The 19,855-nt window shown below is 60.5% G+C and overlaps 1 protein-coding gene across 1 annotated transcript; it reads right to left on the bottom strand.

Annotated features, from left to right (window-relative positions):
• Nucleotides 1-4,168: 4,168 nt before the first annotated feature.
• On the bottom strand, nt 4,169-15,709 carry LOC137364678 (cilia- and flagella-associated protein 251-like; the record flags this gene model as incomplete). The annotated part of the gene is made up of 3 exons (XM_068027737.1): nt 4,169-4,198; nt 12,495-12,740; nt 14,855-15,709. Coding segments are annotated over 3 exons (1,131 nt in total), but the record flags the coding sequence as incomplete, so codon positions are not given.
• Nucleotides 15,710-19,855: the final 4,146 nt, after the last annotated feature.

The following is a 19,855-nucleotide window of genomic DNA, read 5'->3' as shown; positions in this document are numbered from 1 at the left end:
AGGGTAGCTCGGGATAAACTTAGTAGTTTAGGGGTTTGAACTTGAACCTCCTAGTTGTGAACCTGGGTACTGTACTGTTATCATTGGCAGTCTCAATCACTTACTTAGAAGACAATAAATATAATAATGTAAGGAAAATAAGTGCCAAACCTTTGGACAAAAGACTGACATTGGTTGTCTTGCCCCTGCTCGACTGTGTCTCTTCTGGCTGATTACAGAGCACCATTGGGAAGTAGAAGATGCACTTAAGGCTGGAGAACTAAGCTGTAGCGGTGAGCTGCCGAAATGGGAGCAGAATGGGAGAAAGAAATTAATTCATGTACCAATGTTACGTGCTTACGTTTAGTTTCATGAATACTTACTCTTTAGATGGATTATATGAACACATCAAGACAGGGTCTCAAATTTGTCCTCCCTTTTCAAGTCCTGTAATCGAGCATTATGGCCACCAGGGCTAAAGGATTTGGCATTTTAAATCGAGAAAGTATTCTGCACGGCATAATTTAAAAAATCAATACTACCATAAGCAAGATTTTCCAAAAGGATTATGTTTTAAATAAACATCTCTGAATTTGTCAGTTTCATCTCATGTTCTTGATATAGTGATTCCAGATGTTCATTGTTTCATTGTAAATATTTTAATTTCATGGTATGCTCTATTTTGTTTAGCATTTGCAAAATTGTTAAATGAAAATCTATCCCATCAAACTGCTATAATTAGACACGGCTTAATTGTAAAACCAGAGCAAAATACATAGCAATAATTGGAAATTATTGTGCACATAGAGGTCACACTAATCTAAATGACAGTTTAACAGATTGTTCATTTGTTTAGTGATAAATACTACAAAAACCCAACCTGCATTTTAAATGAATAGTCATCTGATACTGAGTTTCCTGTAATTTATTGATCCAGAGCAGCAAAATGAAGTGATTAGCAAGTACAGTCTCACCAAGCATTTAAATATTTTTTTTGACTGTTTGACCTATTCACATTTAATATGAGCAACAGTAAGCTCAGTGCAAATGTTTGCAAATTGTGGCAGAAATTATGCCTGGTCGAGTTGCAGGTCCGTGACTAGACGGGACAGACTGAGGATTTTGTTGGCGGTTTTTACAGCTGCAAAAAAAAAAGCATGTGTTCTTAGAATGGCAATCTTTGTTTAGTTTTGACACTGACTTTCTTTTTCATACCCAGCAATGGATTAGGTACAACCAAGATGAGATTCATTTATGTTACCCCATTGCAGCTGTTCAGACATAGGCACAAAAGCTTAAGAACAGCAAGCATGGTTCACACAAGAATCTTTGTATGGAGGTCTCCTTGTTTGCTTTGGATGGCTCTTCTCAGCACTGCATCAGTTGTTTCCTGATAGAAATTGTGTTGTTTTGTTAATTTTACCATTAGTGGCGTAAATAAGTTTCCAAATGTAAAGTTACAAGAGAAAAATTAAATTGTTCTTTCCTGAATCCATTGAAAATACATTGTAAAAATGTATATTCTTTCATTGAAATTTGGTATCTAAATTTATATTTTTAATTGTAACCTAGATTTTGGATAGTCCCATTTCTAATTTCACACACAAGTATATTCAACTGGATCATAATTTTAAATTGGTGAAATTGGTCAGAATCGGGATTTTAGAAAGGTTTATATGATATCTTGTACCATTAACTCTTTTTGAGTGTAGTTTCCTGTGATAAAGAGCAACACTTCAAGTGTATGCAGAGTATGACTATCTTTACAGGAGTTACCACAAACTCTGCACTTAGGTGTGCACTCCTCCCTGATCTGTGAAGAGGATTGTAAGTGGCTTCAGGAGAGTATTAACATAATACTAATTGGACATAATAGATATCAGATGAAACCTACTGTGGAAAAATGTGAGGTGATGTATTTTGGAATAAGAATTAGGAAATATATATTAAATGTAACACTTTTAATGGAGTAACACAGCAGACAGACTCAAGGGTTCAAATGCACAAGTCTTCAAAAATGTGAGGACAAGTTGACAAAAGATTTATAAAACAAAACATGGAATTCTTATAAATAAGCGCATAAAGAAAAAGCTGAGATGTAATGAGCCATTATTTATACAAATCATTGTTTCTGCTACAGTAGGGTAATTTATCCACTTTTGGGTTCCCTACTTTAGGAAGCATTACAAGGCCATGATGAAATGATTTGCTCACATCCCATCAGGAATGAGAGGCTTTATTTATGAGGAGAGACTAGATAAGGTAGAGTTATTTTCTTTAGAACAGAGAAAGAAAGAAAGACTTGCATGTTTATAGTGCCTTTGTGACCACAGGATGTCCCAAAGTGCTTTGCAGCCAATGAAGTACTTTTGAAGTGAAGTTATTGTTGTAATGTAGAAAACATGGCAGTCAATTTGCACACAGTAAGCTTCCACAAACAGCAATATGGTAATGAGCAGATAATCTGTTTTTGTTATGTTGATTAAGGGATAAATATTGGCCAGGACACTGGGATAACTCCCCTGCTTTTATTCAAAATAGTGCCATGGGATCTTTTACGTTCACCTGAGAGGGCCGACCAGGTCTTGGTTTAACGTCTCATCCGAAAGATGGCACCTCTAACACCGCCGCACTCCCTTAATACTGCACTGGAGTGTCAGCCTTGATTTTTATGCTAAAGTCCTGGAGTGGAACTTGTACCCACAACCTTCTGACTCAGAGGTAACAGTGCTACCAACTAGGGCACAGCTGAAGGTTAGGATGAGGTTTAATAAACATTCGAAGTTGTAAAGGGTTTTGGTAAGGTAAAAAGAAAAAAACTATTTACTCTAGTCAGTAACTAGGGGGCCTAAGTTTGGATTGTAAGCAAAAGAACAAAGAGGTTACAGGAATTTTTTTAAAAAGAGGTTTAGGGCAGTGGGTGCTCTAACAGAAATTGTGATTGAATCTACAATCTCTTTATAAAAAAAAAAGTGCATAAATGTTTGAAAACAAAAAAAAAAAGGGAATGGGATGAAAATGATGACCGTTCCTGAAATTCCAATAGTTTCCTTCTGTCCTGTAAAGTTCTATGGCATGGTCTTTGGTACTTAAGTGTATTGTGTGTATGAACTAAGTATATATTGTAATGATTCCCTGTAATGTAGAACAAAATGCATCTAGTAAAAGAAAAAAGTTGAGGTTCAGTAGGAGATAGAATGTTATAGCAGAACCTTATGGTATTACATATAAAGTGCTTCCAGAATCAAAGGAGGCCATTTGTCTCAATAGGTCATGCTGAGTGTTTATGTCCCACACAAGCCCCCTTCCACCTAACTTCATCTAACCTTATCAACATACCACTCGATCCCTTTCTCCATCATGTACTTATCCATCATCCTCTTAAGTGAAGCCATGCTATTTGCCTGTCACTCCATGGCACAGGCCATTAATTGGAAGAGGTCGGGCCTTCTGCTCCTCTGAGGCAGGAAGTCCCGGCTCCAAGGGCTGCCGTCCAAGCAGAGACACTGGGAGCAGTGGTTACTACTGGGACTGCGCCCAGGCAGGACTGGCAGGATGGAACAGGCCCCAAAATGGAGGTAAGAGTGTGGGGCCTCTCCCGGGACAATTGACTGGGTCCTGGCGAGGGAGATGGGGGTCGCTCGAGAGGACAGGGAGAGCTGTTACAGTGAAGGCAGCTTGTACTGCAGGGAAGTCCCCCTGTGCGGCACAGGGTGCCCGATCAGGAGGCAAAGCCCCCCCTCCCCACCCAAGCCACAAGGAGGCCGCCAGGTTGTGGTGCCTGGCTGCTGTGAGTAATATATCAGTGGCGGTGGGAGGAGGCTCTTAAGTGGCAATTAATTGGCCACTTAAGGGCCACCTCCCCCGCTGCTGGTAAAATTGCGACAGGAATGGCACCTGCTGCCTCCCTCTCAATTTTATATACCCCACCTCCAGCCTGCTCCTGGAGGTTGTAAATTCTGGCCCATGTTCCACATTCTAATCATTCTCTTGCGTAAAGAAGTTTCAGAATGTATTACCTTTCCACTCTTGGATGTATATACTAAATTGTAGAATATGTTCCTTTAAAATTGATTTATTTTTCCGCTGATTTGGATTTGCACACCTGATACTTATTATCAAAATGATCTATTAAACAGAACCATGTATATATCATGAATAGGAACTTGGATGCAAACTAGGATGCTACTTATGACACAAAAAGAACAAAGCTGAGTTTCTGCAAATGCAAATCAAATTTTAATAATGGAAAAATACAACTATTGAATCCAAATAAGCTCATATTTATTGCTAGCATGCATGTGATTGAACCAAGAAATTTCCCTACATCAGACTGTTCTTCCTAAGTACATTGAATGGCATTCCTGATTTTATATGTAATATTTAAAGGCAAACTCATAATCCAAGCATAAATTATTCCCCAATTATGCACTTTTTAAAAATATTCAAGACACTACTGCTAAATTTCCCCTGGGCAGCAAGGTATTTTAGAACATAAATCACTAAAATATATTTTTGTTAAATATTGTTTGTTTATGTTTGAATTAGATTACTGAATAAATGATTGTATGTACTCTAATGCAAAGATTTGTAAATCTGCTGGTTTTATCATGGCCCAAGCATAATTCTTTTTGACAAACTAAGCTGTTAATTTTACTAGAATTGAACTATAGCAGCCTACTAAATGTATTTTAGCAAGCATAAGTATCAACCAGCAGAGGTCTCCCTGTGTTTAACTAGTGTTGGAAAACTCGGCAACTTCTGCTGACATGACTGACTTTTTTTTTTGAATATTTGTTCAAACTGTTGAGAATAGTTTCATTGAGGTAATATTGTGTGGGAATGTACTGCAGTAAACTGAAGCAACTATGTTTAAAACTTTAATTGGTGTTTTGGTAAATCCAAGTACAGCATGCTGGTCTGAGATTTGAACTGCTTAGTCAAATATTTCATAGCTAATTTTATGCAAGATAACTAATATTCTAAGCAACAAGTAAGTTTGCGATCTAAATAGAAATTTTTCATAATTTGTTGAATGAACAGTTCATAATTTTAAACAAATAGTTGATAAATTCTGTTGTGAGCAAAGTGTGACTCCAAAAACATTTATATTTCACAAAATTTTGTTCAGTATAATGTACCTTTAGTAACATCTGTCCCTTCACTCCATTAGAGTTTGAAGTCAGCTGAACTCTGGTTAGATTGTGAGCAACTAAATCTATCACCTCTGATCTTAAATCCATCATACCACAAAGATGGTATTTTATGGATGGTTTGGACCACCGGGCCTGTAAAGCTGTTTTTTCAACTTATAGTGCAGTACTGCTTGCAATATTATAACAGAATACTTTACATTTCTAACAGCCTGGATTAAGATAGTTTTCAATAAATTAATAATTCAGTTTCAGAATATCCAGTAAAAATAGGAAACTCAATTTTAAAAGTTAGTTCATGCCACAATGTTTAGGTTTGCACTTGATATTCTTTTGACATCAGTGCTCCAATTTCAATAAACAGATCTTGTGCACAAAGGCGGCACACTAGAAAGCACTTTATTAAGACGAAGCATGTCGACAAACCAATGCTGCCATATCGCACATAAAGCACATGAACGAGAGAGTACAATTTCGCAGTGAGATAGACAATTACCAATGAAATTTGTTTCATGACAAATAACAAAGATACAATGCTAACACTCTAGGTATTAATCCACTTTCAAGCTAACCATTCCACAGATAACTGGCCCTAACTTGCTCTTACGGATTGCTTGGGTTTGCACACTTGTCCTGTGTCTCAACAAGGGAGGGGGAGTACAAGGGAGGGGGAGAAATGAGCCACAACCACCAATTGAATCCACCTTGAGAACTGTAGGAAAATAATGTCCGTCTTTGTTCAACTAAGTCGAAGAGCGAGCATCAGCATTGAATAAAAACTGTCTTGGCTGATACCTCGGATGCTTGTCAGTGATTTGGCCATTTCAGCTAAATGACTCCCATAGTATTTTCATTATTTGAAAGTGATGGATACTTGTATTGGTTGTAAAGTGCTTTGGGAGTTTTTAATGAATCCTTGGGATGTGGGCATCGCTGGCTAATCCAGCATTTATTGCCCATCCCGAATTGCCCTTGAGAAGGTGGTGGTGAGCTGGGGTCACGAAAGTTGCTATAAAAATGCAATTCCACTCCTCGTCCTCCTCGGTGGCCTGCTGCTCCTCCTCGGCCCACTCCTCTTCGGCCCACTACTTCTCCTTTCTCGGCCCACTCCTCCTCCTCCTCCTCTTCCTCCTGCTCCTCGGCCCATCCTTTTCCTCCTGTGCCCACTCCTCCTCCTGTGCCCACTCCTCCTCGGCCCCGCTCTTCCTCCTCCTCCTCGGCCCGCTCTTCCTTCCCCTCCTCTTCCTCCTCCTCGGCCCGCTCTTCCTCCTCCTCTTCCTCCTCCTCGGCCCGCTCTTCCTCCTCCTCCCTCCTCCTCCTCCTCGCCCCGCTCCTCTTCCTCCTCCTCCTCCTCGCCCCGCTCCTCTTCCCTCCGCCTCCTCCTCGCCCCGCTCCTCTCCTCCTCCTCCTCCTCCTCCTCCTCGCCCCGCTCCTCTTCCTCCTCCTCCTCCTCCTCCTCCTCGCCCCGCTCCTCTTCCTCCTCCTCCTCCTCCTCCTCCTCGCCCCGCTCCTCTTCCTCCTCCTCCTCCTCCTCCTCCTCGCCCCGCTCCTCTTCCTCCTCCTCCTCCTCCTCGCCCCGCTCCTCTTCCTCCTCCCTCCTCCTCGCCCCGCTCCTCTTCCTCCTCCTCCTCCTCCCCCCTCGCCCGCTTCCTCTCCTCCTCCTCCTCCTCCTCCTCCTCGCCCCGCTCCTCTTCCTCCTCCTCCTCCTCGCCCCGCTCCTCTTCCTCCTCCTCCTCCTCCTCCTCCTCGCCCGCTCCTCTTCCTCCTCCTCCTCCTCGCCCCGCTCCTCTTCCTCCTCCTCCTCCTCCTCCTCCTCGCCCCGCTCCTCTTCCTCCTCCTCCTCCTCCTCCTCCTCGCCCCGCCTCCTCTTCCTCCTCCTTCCCTCCTCCTCCCTCGCCCCTCCTCCTCTCCTCCCTCCTCCTCGCCCCTCCTCCTCGCCCCTCCTCCTCGCCCCTCCTCCTCGCCCCTCCTCTCCTCGCCCCTCCTCCTCGCCCTCCTCCTCGCCCCTCCTCCTCGCCCCTCCTCCTCGCCCCTCCTCCTCGCCCCTCCTCCTCGCCCTCCTCCTCGCCCCTCCTCCTCGCCCTCCTCCTCGCCCTCCTCCTCGCCCTCCTCCTCGCCCCTCCTCCTCGCCCCTCCTCCTCGCCCCTCCTCCTCGCCCCTCCTCCTCGCCCCGCTCCTCTTCCTCCTCCTCCTCCTCGCCCCGCTCTCTTCCTCCTCCTCGCCCCGCTCCTCTTCCCCTCCTCCTCCTCGCCCCGCTCCTCCTCCTCGCCCCCTCCTCTCGCCCTCCTCCTCGCCCCTCCTCCTCGCCCCTCCTCCTCGCCCCTCCTCCTCGCCCCTCCTCCTCGCCCCTCCTCCTCGCCCCTCCTCCTCGCCCCTCCTCCTCGCCCCTCCTCCTCGCCCCTCCTCCTCGCCCCTCCTCCTCGCCCCTCCTCCTCGCCCCTCCTCCTCGCCCCTCTCTCGCCCCTCCTCCTCGCCCCTCCTCCTCGCCCCTCCTCCTCGCCCCTCCTCCTCGCCCCTCCTCCTCGCCCCTCCTCCTCGCCCCTCCTCCTCGCCCCTCCTCCCTCGCCCCTCCTCCTCGCCCCTCCTCCTCGCCCCTCCTCCTCGCCCCGCTCCTCGCCCCGCTCCTCGCCCCGCTCCTCTTCCTCCTCCTCCTCCTCGCCCCCGCTCCTCTTCCTCCTCCTCCTCCTCGCCCCGCTCCTCGCTCCTCCTCTTCCTCCTCTCCTCCTTGCCCCGCTCCTCTTCCTCCTCTTCCTCCTCCTCCTCTTCCTCCTCTTCCTCCTCTTCCTCCTCCTCCTCCTCCTCTCCTCCTCTTCCTCCTCCTCCTCCTCCTCACCCTCCTCACCCTGCTCCTCTCCTCCTCCTCCTCCTCCTCGCCCCGCTCCTCTTCCTCCTCTTCCTCCTCCTCCTCCTCGCCCGCTCCTCTTCCTCCTCTTCCTCCTCCTCCTCCTCGCCCGCTCCTCTCCTCCTCGCCCCGCTCCTCCTCCTCCTCCTCGCCCGCTCCTCCTCCTCCTCGGCCCGCTCCTCCTCCTCCTCGCCCGCTCCTCCTCCTCTCCTCCTCCTCGCCCCGCTCCTCGCTCCTCCTCCCTCCTCCTCGCCCCTCCTCCTCCTCTCCTCCTCCTCGCCCCGCTCCTCGCTCCTCGCTCCTCCTCCTCCTCCTCGCCCCGCTCCTCGCTCCTCTTCCTCCTCCTCCTCGCCCCGCTCCTCTTCCTCCTCTTTCCTCCTCCTCGCCCCGCTCCTCTTCCTCCTCTTCCTCCTCCTCCTCCTCAGCCCGCTCCTCCTCCTCCTCCTCGGCCCGCTCCTCCTCGTCCTCGGCCCGCTCCTCCTCCTCCTCAGCCCCGCTCCTCCTCCTCCTCGCCCCGCTCCTCTTCCTCCTCCTCCTCGCCCCGCTCCTCTTCCTCCTCCTCGCCCCGCTCCTCCCTCTCCTCCTCCTCCTCCTCGCCCCGCTCCTCTTCCTCCTCCTCCTCCTCCTCCTCCTCGCCCCGCTCCTCTTCCTCCTCCTCCTCCTCCTACTCGCCCCGCTCCTCTTCCTCCTCCTCCTCCTCCTACTCGCCCCGCTCCTCTTCCTCCTCCTCCTCCTCTCCTCCTCGCCCCGCCTCCTCCTCCTCCTCCTCCTCGCCCCGCTCCTCCTCCTCCTCCTCCTCGCCCCCTCCTCCTCCTCCTCCTCGCCCCGCTCCTCTTCCTCCTCCTCCTCCTCCTCCTCCTCGCCCGCTCCTCTTCCTCCTCCTCCTCCTCCTCCTCCTCGCCCCGCTCCTCTTCCTCCTCCTCCTCCTCCTCCTCCTCGCCCCGCTCCTCTTCCTCCTCCTCCTCCTCCTCCTCCTCGCCCCGCTCCTCTTCCTCCTCCTCCTCCTCCTCCTCCTCCTCGCCCCGCTCCTCTTCCTCCTCCTCCTCCTCCTCCTCCTCGCCCCGCTCCTCTTCCTCCTCCTCTTCCTCCTCCTCCTCCTCCTCTCTCCTCCTCCTCGCCCCGCTCCTCTTCCTCCTCCTCCTCCTCCTCCTCCTCCTCCTCCTCGCCCCGCTCCTCTTCCTCCTCCTCCTCCTCGCCCCGCTCCTCTTCCTCCTCCTCCTCCTCCTCCTCCTCGCCCCGCTCCTCCTCCTCCTCCTCCTCGCCCCGCTCCTCTTCCTCCTCCTCCTCCTCCTCCTCCTCGCCCGCTCCTCTTCCTCCCTCCTCCTCCTCCTCCTCGCCCCGCTCCTCTTCCTCCTCCTCCTCCTCCTCCTCCTCCTCGCCCCGCTCCTCCTCCTCCTCCTCCTCGCCCCGCTCCTCTTCCTCCTCCTCCTCGCCCCGCTCCTCTCTCCTCCTCCTCCTCCTCCTCCTCGCCCCGCTCCTCTTCCTCCTCCTCCTCCTCCTCCTCCTCTCCTCTTCCTCCTCCTCCTCCTCCTCCTCCTCGCCCCGCTCCTCTTCCTCCTCCTCCTCCTCCTCGCCCCGCTCCTCTTCCTCCTCCTCCTCCTCCTCGCCCCGCTCCTCTTCCTCCTCCTCCTCCTCGCCCCGCTCCTCTTCCTCCTCCTCCTCCTCCTCCTCCTCGCCCCGCTCCTCTTCCTCCTCCTCCTCCTCGCCCCGCTCCTCTTCCTCCTCCTCCTCCTCCTCCTCGCCCCGCTCCTCTTCCTCCTCCTCCTCCTCGCCCCGCTCCTCTTCCTCCTCCTCCTCCTCCTCCTCCTCGCCCCGCTCCTCTTCCTCCTCCTCCTCCTCCTCCTCCTCGCCCCGCTCCTCTTCCTCCTCCTCCTCCTCCTCCTCCTCGCCCCGCTCCTCTTCCTCCTCCTCCTCGCCCCGCTCCTCTTCCTCCTCCTCCTCCTCGCCCCGCTCCTCTTCCTCCTCCCCTCCTCGCCCCGCTCCTCCTCCGCCTCCTCCTCGCCCCGCTCCTCTTCCTCCTCCTCCTCCTCCTCCTCGCCCCGCTCCTCTTCCTCTCCTCCTCCTCCTCCTCGCCCCGCTCCTCTTCCTCCTCCTCCTCCTCGCCCCGCTCCTCTTCCTCCTCCTCCTCCTCCTCGCCCCGCTCCTCTTCCTCCTCCTCCTCCTCCCGCTCCTCTTACTCCTCCTCTTCCTCCTCCTCCTCGCCCCGCTCCTCTTCCTCCTCCTCCTCCTCCTCCTCGCCCCGCTCCCTTCCTCCTCCTCGCCCCGCTCCTCTTCCTCCTCCTCCTCCTCCTCCTCGCCCCGCTCCTCTTCCTCCCTCCTCCTCCCGCTCCTCTTACTCCTCCTCTTCCTCCTCCTCCTCGCCCCGCTCCTCTTCCTCCTCCTCCTCCTCCTCCTCGCCCCGCTCCTCTTCCTCCTCCTCCTCCTCCTCCTCGCCCCGCTCCTCCTCCTCCTCCTCCTCGCCCCGCTCCTCTTCCTCCTCCTCCTCCTCGCCCCGCTCCTCTTCCTCCTCCTCCTCCTCCTCGCCCCGCTCCTCTTCCTCCTCCTCCTCCTCCTCGCCCCGCTCCTCATTCCTCCTCCTCCTCCTCCTCCTCCTCCTCGCCCCGCTCCTCTTCCTCCTCCTCCTCCTCCTCCTCCTCGCCCCGCTCCTCTTCCTCCTCCTCCTCCTCCTCCTCGCCCCGCTCCTCTTCTCTCCTCCTCCTCCTCCGCCTCCTCCTCGCCCCGCTCCTCTTCCTCCTCCTCCTCGTCCCGCTCCTCTTCCTCTTCCTCCTCCTCCCTCCTCCTCGCCCCGCTCCTCTTCCTCCTCCTCCTCCTCCTCGCCCCGCTCCTCTTCCTCCTCCTCCTCCTCCTCGCCCCGCTCCTCTTCCTCCTCCTCCTCCTCCTCGCCCCGCTCCTCTTCTCCTCCTCCTCGCCCCGCTCCTCTTCCTCCTCCTCCTCCTCCTCGCCCCGCTCCTCCTGCTACTCCTCCTCCTGCTCCTCCTCCTCCTCGGCCCCCTCCTCTTCCCTCCTCTCCTCCTCGCCCCGCTCCTCTTCCTCCTCCTCCTCGCCCCGCTCCTCTTCCTCCTCCTCGCCCCGCTCCTCTTCCTCCTCCTCCTCCTCCTCGCCCCGCTCCTCTTCCTCCTCCTCCTCCTCCTCGCCCCGCTCCTCTTCCTCCTCGCCTCCCGCTCCTCTTCCTCCTCCTCCCGCCCCGCTCCTCTTCCTCCTCCTCCTCGCCCCGCTCCTCTTCCTCCTCCTCCTCGCCCCGCTCCTCTTCCTCCTCCTCCTCCTCCTCGCCCCGCTCCTCTTCCTCCTCCTCCTCCTCCTCCTCCTCCTCCTCGCCCCGCTCCTCCTGCTACTCCTCCTCCTGCTCCTCCTCCTCCTCGGCCCCCTCCTCTTCCTCCTCCTCCTCCTCTTCCTCCTCCTCCTCGGCCCCCTCCTCTTCCTCCTCCTCGGCCCCCTCCTCCTCCCGCTCCTTCCTGCTTCTCCTCCTACTCCTCCTCCTCGCCCCGCTCCTCTTCCTCCTCCTCCTCCTCCTCGCCCCGCTCCTCTTCCTCCTCGTCCTCCTCCTCGCCCCGCTCCTCTTCCTCCTCCTCCTCCTCCTCCTCGCCCCGCTCCTCCTGCTACTCCTCCTCCTCCTCCTCGGCCCCCTCCTCCGCCCGCTCCTTCCTGCTTCTCCTCCTACTCCTCCTCCTCGGCCCGCTCCTTCCTTCCTTCCTTCCTCCTCCTCCTGCTCGGCCCGCTCCTCCTGCTCATCCTCCTCGGCCCGCTCCGCCTGCTCCTCGGCCCGCTCCGCCTGCTCCTCGGCCCGCTCCGCCTGCTCCTCGGCCCGCTCCGCCTGCTCCTTTCCTTCCTCCTCCTCCTGCTCATCCTCCTCGGCCCGCTCCGCCTGCTCCTCGGCCCGCTCCGCCTGCTCCTCGGCCCGCTCCTTCCTCCTCGGCCCGCTCCTTCCTCCTCGGCCCGCTCCTTCCTCCTCGGCCCGCTCCTTCCTCCTCGGCCCGCTCCTTCCTCCTCGGCCCGCTCCTTCCTCCTCGGCCCGCTCCTTCCTCCTCGGCCCGCTCCTTCCTCCTCGGCCCGCTCCTTCCTCCTCGGCCCGCTCCTTCCTCCTCGGCCCGCTCCGCCTCCTCCTCCGCCCGCTCCCCCCTCCCCCTCGGCCCGCTCCCCCCTCCCCCTCGGCCCGCTCCCCCCTCCCCCTCGGCCCGCTCCCCCCCTCCCCCTCGGCCCGCTCCCCCCTCCCCCTCGGCCCGCTCCCCCCTCCCCCTCGGCCCGCTCCCACCCTCCCCCTCGGCCCGCTCCCCCCTCCCCCTCGGCCCGCTCCCCCCTCCCCCTCGGCCCGCTCCCCCCTCCCCCTCGGCCCGCTCCCCCCTCCCCCTCGGCCCGCTCCCCCCTCCCCCTCGGCCCGCTCCCCCCTCCCCCTCGGCCCGCTCCCCGTCCTCCTCGGCCCGCTCCCCGTCCTCCTCGGCCCGCTCCCCGTCCTCCTCGGCCCGCTCCCCGTCCTCCTCGGCCCGCTCCCCGTCCTCCTCGGCCCGCTCCCCGTCCTCCTCGGCCCGCTCCCCGTCCTCCTCGGCCCGCTCCCCGTCCTCCCCGTCCTCCTCGGCCCGCTCCTCGTCCTCCCCGTCCTCCCCGTCCTCCTCGGCCCGCTCCTCGTCCTCCCCGTCCTCCTCGGCCCGCTCCTCATCCTCCCCGTCCTCCTCGGCCCGCTCCTCATCCTCCCCGTCCTCCCCGTCCTCCTCTTCCTCCTCTGCCTCGGCCCGCTCCTCCTCCTCTTCCTCCTCCTCGGCCCGCTCCTCCTCCTCTTCCTCCTCCTCGGCCCGCTCCTCCTCCTCTTCCTCCTCCTCGGCCCGCTCCTCCTCCTCTTCCTCCTCCTCCTACTCTTTCTCCTCGGCCCCCTCCTCCTCCTACTCTTTCTCCTCGGCCCCCTCCTCCTCCTACTCTTTCTCCTCGGCCCCCTCCTCCTCCTACTCTTTCTCCTCGGCCCCCTCCTCCTCCTACTCTTTCTCCTCGGCCCCCTCCTCCTCCTACTCTTTCTCCTCGGCCCCCTCCTCCTCCTACTCTTTCTCCTCGGCCCCCTCCTCCTCCTACTCTTTCTCCTCGGCCCCCTCCTCCTCCTACTCTTTCTCCTCGGCCCCCTCCTCCTCCTACTCTTTCTCCTCGGCCCCCTCCTCCTCCTACTCTTTCTCCTCGGCCCGCTCTTCCTCTTCCTCTTCGGCCCGCTCCTCCTCTTCCTCTTCGGCCCGCTCCTCCTCTTCCTCTTCGGCCCGCTCCTCCTCTTCCTCTTCGGCCCGCTCCTCCTCTTCCTCTTCGGCCCGCTCCTCCTCTTCCTCTTCGGCCCGCTCCTCCTCTTCCTCTTCGGCCCGCTCCTCCTCTTCCTCTTCGGCCCGCTCCTCCTCTTCCTCTTCGGCCCGCTCCTCCTCTTCCTCTTCGGCCCGCTCCTCTTCCTCCTCTTCCTCTTCGGCCCGCTCCTCTTCCTCCTCCTCCTCCTCGGCCCGCTCCTCTTCCTCCTCCTCCTCCTCGGCCCGCTCCTCTTCCTCCTCCTCCTCCTCGGCCCGCTCCTCTTCCTCCTCCTCCTCTTCCTTGGCCTGCTCCTCCTCCTCGGCGCGCTCCTCCTCTTCATCGGCCTGCTCCTCCTCCTCCTACTCTTTCTCCTTGGCCCCCTCCTCCTCCTCGGCCCCCCGCTCCTCCTCCCCCATCTCCTCGGTCCGCTGCTCCTCCTCCTCCTCTTCCTCCTACTCCTCTTCCTTGGCCTGCTCCTCCTCCTTCATCGGCCTGCTCCTCCTCCTCCTACTCTTTCTCCTTGGCCCCCTCCTCCTCCTCGGCCCCCCGCTCCTCCTCCTCCTCCTCGGCCCGCTCTTCCTCTTCCTCTTCGGCCCGCTCTTCCTCTTCGGCCCGCTCTTCCTCTTCGGCCCGCTCTTCCTCTTCGGCCCGCTCTTCCTCTTCGGCCCGCTCTTCCTCTTCGGCCCGCTCTTCCTCCTCCTTCTCGGCCCGCTCCTCCTCCTCCTCCTGCTCGGCCCGCTCCTCCTGCTCGGCCCGCTCCTCCTGCTCCTCCTCGGCCCCCTCCTCCTCCTCGGCCCCCTCCTCCTCCTCCTCCTCGGCCCCCTCCTCTTCCTCCTCCTCCTCGGCCCCCTCCTCTTCCTCCTCCTCCTCCTCCTCGGCCCCCTCCTCTTCCTCCTCCTCCTCCTCCTCGGCCCCCTCCTCTTCCTCCTCCTCCTCCTCGGCCCCCTCCTCTTCCTCCTCCTCCTCCTCGGCCCCCTCCTCTTCCTCCTCCTCCTCCTCGGCCCCCCTCCTCTTCCTCCTCCTCCTCCTCGGCCCCCTCCTCTTCCTCCTCCTCCTCGGCCCCCTCCTCTTCCTCCTCCTCCTCGGCCCCCTCCTCTTCCTCCTCCTCCTCGGCCCCCTCCTCTTCCTCCTCCTCCTCGGCCCCCTCCTCTTCCTCCTCCTCCTCGGCCCCCTCCTCTTCCTCCTCCTCCTCGGCCCCCTCCTCTTCCTCCTCCTCCTCGGCCCCCTCCTCTTCCTCCTCCTCCTCGGCCCGCTCCTCCTCCTCGGCCCCCTCCTCGGCCCCCTCCTCTTCCTCCTCCTCCTCGGCCCCCTCCTCTTCCTCCTCCTCCTCGGCCCCCTCCTCTTCCTCCTCCTCCTCGGCCCCCTCCTCTTCCTCCTCCTCCTCGGCCCGCTCCTCCTCCTCCTCGGCCCCCTCCTCTTCCTCCTCCTCCTCGGCCCCCTCCTCTTCCTCCTCCTCCTCGGCCCCCTCCTCTTCCTCCTCCTCCTCGGCCCCCTCCTCCTCCTCCTCCTCCTCGGCCTCCTCCTCTTCCTCCTCCTCCTCGGCCCCCTCCTCTTCCTCCTCCTCCTCGGCCCGCTCCTCCTCCTCCTCGGCCCCCTCCTCTTCCTCCTCCTCCTCGGCCCCCTCCTCTTCCTCCTCCTCCTCGGCCCCCTCCTCCTCCTCCTCCTCCTCGGCCTCCTCCTCTTCCTCCTCCTCCTCGGCCCCCTCCTCTTCCTCCTCCTCCTCGGCCCCCTCCTCTTCCTCCTCCTCCTCGGCCCCCTCCTCTTCCTCCTCCTCCTCGGCCCCCTCCTCTTCCTCCTCCTCCTCGGCCCGCTCCTCTTCCTCCTCCTCCTCGGCCCGCTCCTCTTCCTCCTCCTCCTCGGCCCCCTCCTCTTCCTCCTCCTCCTCGGCCCGCTCCTCCTCCTCCTCCTCCTCGGCCCGCTCCTCCTCCTCCTCGGCCCCCTCCTCTTCCTCCTCCTCCTCGGCCCCCTCCTCTTCCTCCTCCTCCTCGGCCCCCTCCTCTTCCTCCTCCTCCTCGGCCCCCTCTTCCTCCTCCTCCTCGGCCCCCTCCTCTTCCTCCTCCTCCTCGGCCCCCTCCTCTTCCTCCTCCTCCTCGGCCCCCTCCTCTTCCTCCTCCTCCTCGGCCCCCTCCTCTTCCTCCTCCTCCTCGGCCCCCTCCTCTTCCTCCTCCTCCTCGGCCCCCTCCTCTTCCTCCTCCTCCTCGGCCCGCTCCTCCTCCTCCTCGTCCTCGGCCCCCTCCTCTTCCTCCTCCTCCTCGGCCCCCTCCTCTTCCTCCTCCTCCTCGGCCCGCTCCTCCTCCTCCTCGGCCCCCTCCTCTTCCTCCTCCTCCTCGGCCCCCTCCTCTTCCTCCTCCTCCTCGGCCCCCTCCTCTTCCTCCTCCTCCTCGGCCCCCTCCTCTTCCTCCTCCTCCTCGGCCCCCTCCTCTTCCTCCTCCTCCTCGGCCCGCTCCTCCTCCTCCTCGTCCTCGGCCCCCTCCTCTTCCTCCTCCTCCTCGGCCCCCTCCTCTTCCTCCTCCTCCTCGGCCCGCTCCTCCTCCTCCTCGGCCCCCTCCTCTTCCTCCTCCTCCTCGGCCCCCTCCTCTTCCTCCTCCTCCTCGGCCCCCTCCTCTTCCTCGGCGCGCTCCTCCTCCTCCTACTCTTTCTCCTTGGCCCCCTCCTCCTCCTACTCTTTCTCCTTGGCCCGCTCCTCCTTCTCCTCCTCCTCCTCCTCGGCCCCCCGCTCCTCCTCCCCCATCTCCTCGGTCCGCTGCTCCTCCTCCTCCTCTTCCTCTTCGGCCCGCTCTTCCTCTTCCTCTTCGGCCCGCTCTTCCTCTTCGGCCCGCTCTTCCTCTTCGGCCCGCTCTTCCTCTTCGGCCCGCTCTTCCTCTTCGGCCCGCTCTTCCTCTTCGGCCCGCTCCTCTCCTCGGCCCGCTCCTCCTCCTCCTCCTCGGCCCTCTCCTCCTCCTCCTCCTCCTCCCCCTCTTCGGCCCGCTCCGCCTCCCCCTCTTCGGCCCGCTCCGCCTCCTCCTCCTCCCCCTCTTCGGCCCGCTCCGCCTCCTCCTCGGCCCCCTCCTCCTCCCGCTCCGCCTCCTCCTCGGCCCCCTCCTCCTCCTCGGCCCCCTCCTCCTCCTCGGCCCCCTCCTCCTCCTCCTCCTCCTCGGCCCGCTCCTCTTCCTCCTCCTCCTCGGCCCGCTCCTCTTCTTCCCCCTCTTCGGCCCCCTCCTCCTCGGCCCGCTCCTCCTCGGCCCCCTCCTCCTCCTACTCTTTCTCCTCGGCCCCCCCCTCCTCCTACTCTTTCTCCTCGGCCCCCCCCTCCTCCTACTCTTTCTCCTCGGCCCCCTCCTCCTCCTACTCTTTCTCCTCGGCCCCCTCCTCCTCGGCCTCTGCCCGCTCCTCCTCCTCGGCCCGCTGCTCCTTCTCCTCCTCGGCCTCGGCCCGCTCCTCCTCCTCGGCCCGCTGCTCCTTCTTCTCTGCCCGCTCCTCCTCCTCCTCCTTCTCGGCCCGCTCCTCCTCCTCCTGCTGCTCCTCGGCCTCCGCCCGCTCCTCGGCCTCCGCCCGCTCCTCCTTCTTGGCCCGCTCCTCCTCCTCGGCCCCATCCTCCTCCTCCTCCTTCTCGGCCCGCTCCTCCTCCTCCTCCTTCTCGGCCCGCTCCTCCTCCTCCTCCTCCTCCTCGGCCCGCTCCTCCTTCTCGGCCCGCTCCTCCTCCTCCTCCTCCTCGGCCAGCTCCTCCTCCTCCTCCTCCTCGGCCCGCTCCTCCTTCTCGGCCCGCTCCTCCTCCTCCTCCTCCTCGGCCAGCTCCTCCTCCTCCTCCTCCTCGGCCAGCTCCTCCTCCTCCTCCTCGGCCCGCTCCTCCTTCTCGGCCCGCTCCTCCTCCTCCTCCTCCTCCTCGGCCAGCTCCTCCTCCTCCTCCTCGGCCAGCTCCTCCTCGGCCAGCTCCTCCTCCTCCTCCTCGGCCCGCTCCTCCTCCTCCTCCTCGGCCCCCTCCTCCTCCTCCTCCTTCTTGGCCCCCTCCTCCTCCTCCTCCTTCTTGGCCCCCTCCTCCTCCTCCTCATCCTCGGCCCGCTCCTGCTCCTCCTCCTCCTCCTCGGCCCGCTCCTCCTCCTCCTCCTCGGCCCGCTCCTCCTCCTCCTCCTCGGCCCCCTCCTCCTCCTCCTCGGCCCCCTCCTCCTCCTCCTCCTTCTTGGCCCCCTCCTCCTCCTCCTCATCCTCGGCCCGCTCCTGCTCCTCCTCCTCTTCCTCGGCCTGCTCATCCTCCTCGGCGCGCTCCTCCTCTTCATTGGCCCGAACCTCCTCCTGCTTTGCCTCGGCCCGCTCCTCATTCTCGGCCCGCTCCTCCTCCTTCTCGGCCCGCTCCTCCTCCTTCTCGGCCCGCTCCTCCTCCTTCTCGGCCCGCTCCTCCTCCTTCTCGGCCCGCTCCTCCTCCTTCTCGGCCCGCTCCTCCTCCTTCTCGGCCCGCTCCTCCTCCTTCTCGGCCCGCTCCTCCTCCTTCTCGGCCCGCTCCTCCTCCTTCTCGGCCCCCTCCTCCTCCTTCTCGGCCCCCTCCTCCTCCTTCTCGGCCCCCTCCTCCTCCTTCTCGGCCCCCTCCTCCTCCTTCTCGGCCCCCTCCTCCTCCTTCTCGGCCCCCTCCTCCTCCTTCTCGGCCCCCTCCTCCTCCTGCTCGGCCCCCTCCTCCTCCTCCTCCTCCTCGGCCCGCTCCTCTTCCTCCTCCTCCTCGGCCCGCTCCTCTTCCTCCTCCTCCTCGGCCCGCTCCTCTTCCTCCTCCTCCTCGGCCCGCTCCTCTTCCTCCTCCTCCTCCTCCTCGGCCCGCTCCTCTTCCTCCTCCTCCTCCTCCTCGGCCCGCTCCTCTTCCTCCTCCTCCTCCTCCTCGGCCCGCTCCTCTTCCTCGGCCCGCTCCTCTTCCTCGGCCCGCTCCTCTTCCTCCTCCTCCTCCTCGGCCCGCTCCTCTTCCTCCTCCTCCTCGGCCCGCTCCTCTTCCTCCTCCTCCTCGGCCCGCTCCTCTTCCTCCTCCTCCTCGGCCCGCTCCTCTTCCTCCTCCTCCTCCTCCTCGGCCCGCTCCTCTTCCTCCTCCTCCTCGGCCCCCTCCTCTTCCTCCTCCTCCTCGGCCCCCTCCTCTTCCTCGGCCCGCTCCTCTTCCTCGGCCCGCTCCTCTTCTTCCTCCTCCTCGGCCCGCTCCTCTTCCTCCTCCTCCTCGGCCCGCTCCTCTTCCTCCTCCTCCTCGGCCCGCTCCTCTTCCTCCTCCTCCTCCTCGGCTCGCTGCTCCTTCTCCTCCTCGGCCTCGGCCCGCTGCTCCTCCTCCTCCTCGGCCCGCTGCTCCTCCTCCTTCTCGGCCCGCTGCTCCTCCTCCTTCTCGGCCCGCTGCTCCTCCTCCTTCTCGGCCCGCTGCTCCTCCTCCTTCTCGGCCCGCTGCTCCTCCTCCTTCTCGGCCCGCTGCTCCTCCTCCTTCTCGGCCCGCTGCTCCTCCTCCTTCTCGGCCCGCTGCTCCTCCTCCTTCTCGGCCCGCTGCTCCTCCTCCTTCTCGGCCCGCTGCTCCTCCTCCTTCTCGGCCCGCTGCTCCTCCTCCTTCTCGGCCCGCTGCTCCTCCTCCTTCTCGGCCCGCTGCTCCTCCTCCTTCTCGGCCCGCTGCTCCTCGGCCTCCTCCTCGGCCCGCTCCTCCTCGGCCCCCTCCTCCTCGGCCCCCTCCTCCTCCTACTCTTTCTCCTCGGCCCCCCCCCTCCTCCTACTCTTTCTCCTCGGCCCCCCCCTCCTCCTACTCTTTCTCCTCGGCCCCCTCCTCCTCCTACTCTTTCTCCTCGGCCCCCTCCTCCTCGGCCTCTGCCCGCTCCTCCTCCTCGGCCCGCTGCTCCTTCTCCTCGGCCCGCTGCTCCTTCTTCTCTGCCCGCTCCTCCTCCTCCTCTGCCCGCTCCTCCTCCTCCTCCTTCTCGGCCCGCTCCTCCTCCTCCTGCTGCTCCTCGGCCTCCGCCCGCTCCTCGGCCTCCGCCCGCTCCTCCTTCTCGGCCCGCTCCTCCTCCTCGGCCCCATCCTCCTCCTTCTCGGCCCGCTCCTCCTCCTCCTCCTCCTCCTCGGCCCGCTCCTCTTCCTCCTGCTCGGCCTCGGCCCGCTCCTCTTCCCCCTCTTCGGCCCGCTCCTCTTCCCCCTCTTCGGCCCGCTCCTCTTCCCCCTCTTCGGCCCGCTCCTCTTCCCCCTCTTCGGCCCGCTCCTCTTCTTCCCCCTCTTCGGCCCGCTCCTCCTCTTCCCCCTCTTCGGCCCGCTCCTCCTCTTCCCCCTCTTCGGCCCGCTCCTCTTCCCCCTCTTCGGCCCTCTCCTCTTCCCCCTCTTCGGCCCGCTCCTCCTCTTCCCCCTCTTCGGCCCGCTCCTCCTCTTCCCCCTCTTCGGCCCGCTCCTCCTCTTCCCCCTCTTCGGCCCGCTCCTCCTCGGCCTCCTCCTCGGCCCCCTCCTCCTCGGCCCCCTCCTCCTCCTACTCTTTCTCCTCGGCCCCCCCCTCCTCCTACTCTTTCTCCTCGGCCCCCTCCTCCTCCTACTCTTTCTCCTCGGCCCCCTCCTCCTCGGCCTCTGCCCGCTCCTCCTCCTCGGCCCGCTGCTCCTTCTCCTCCTCGGCCTCGGCCCGCTCCTCCTCCTCGGCCCGCTGCTCCTTCTTCTCTGCCCGCTCCTCCTCCTCCTC

This window comes from Heterodontus francisci, unplaced genomic scaffold (assembly GCF_036365525.1).
Source record: "Heterodontus francisci isolate sHetFra1 unplaced genomic scaffold, sHetFra1.hap1 HAP1_SCAFFOLD_1699, whole genome shotgun sequence".
In the NCBI taxonomy this organism is placed as follows: domain Eukaryota; kingdom Metazoa; phylum Chordata; class Chondrichthyes; order Heterodontiformes; family Heterodontidae; genus Heterodontus; species Heterodontus francisci.
This window is presented reverse-complemented; position numbering and strand designations above follow the sequence as displayed.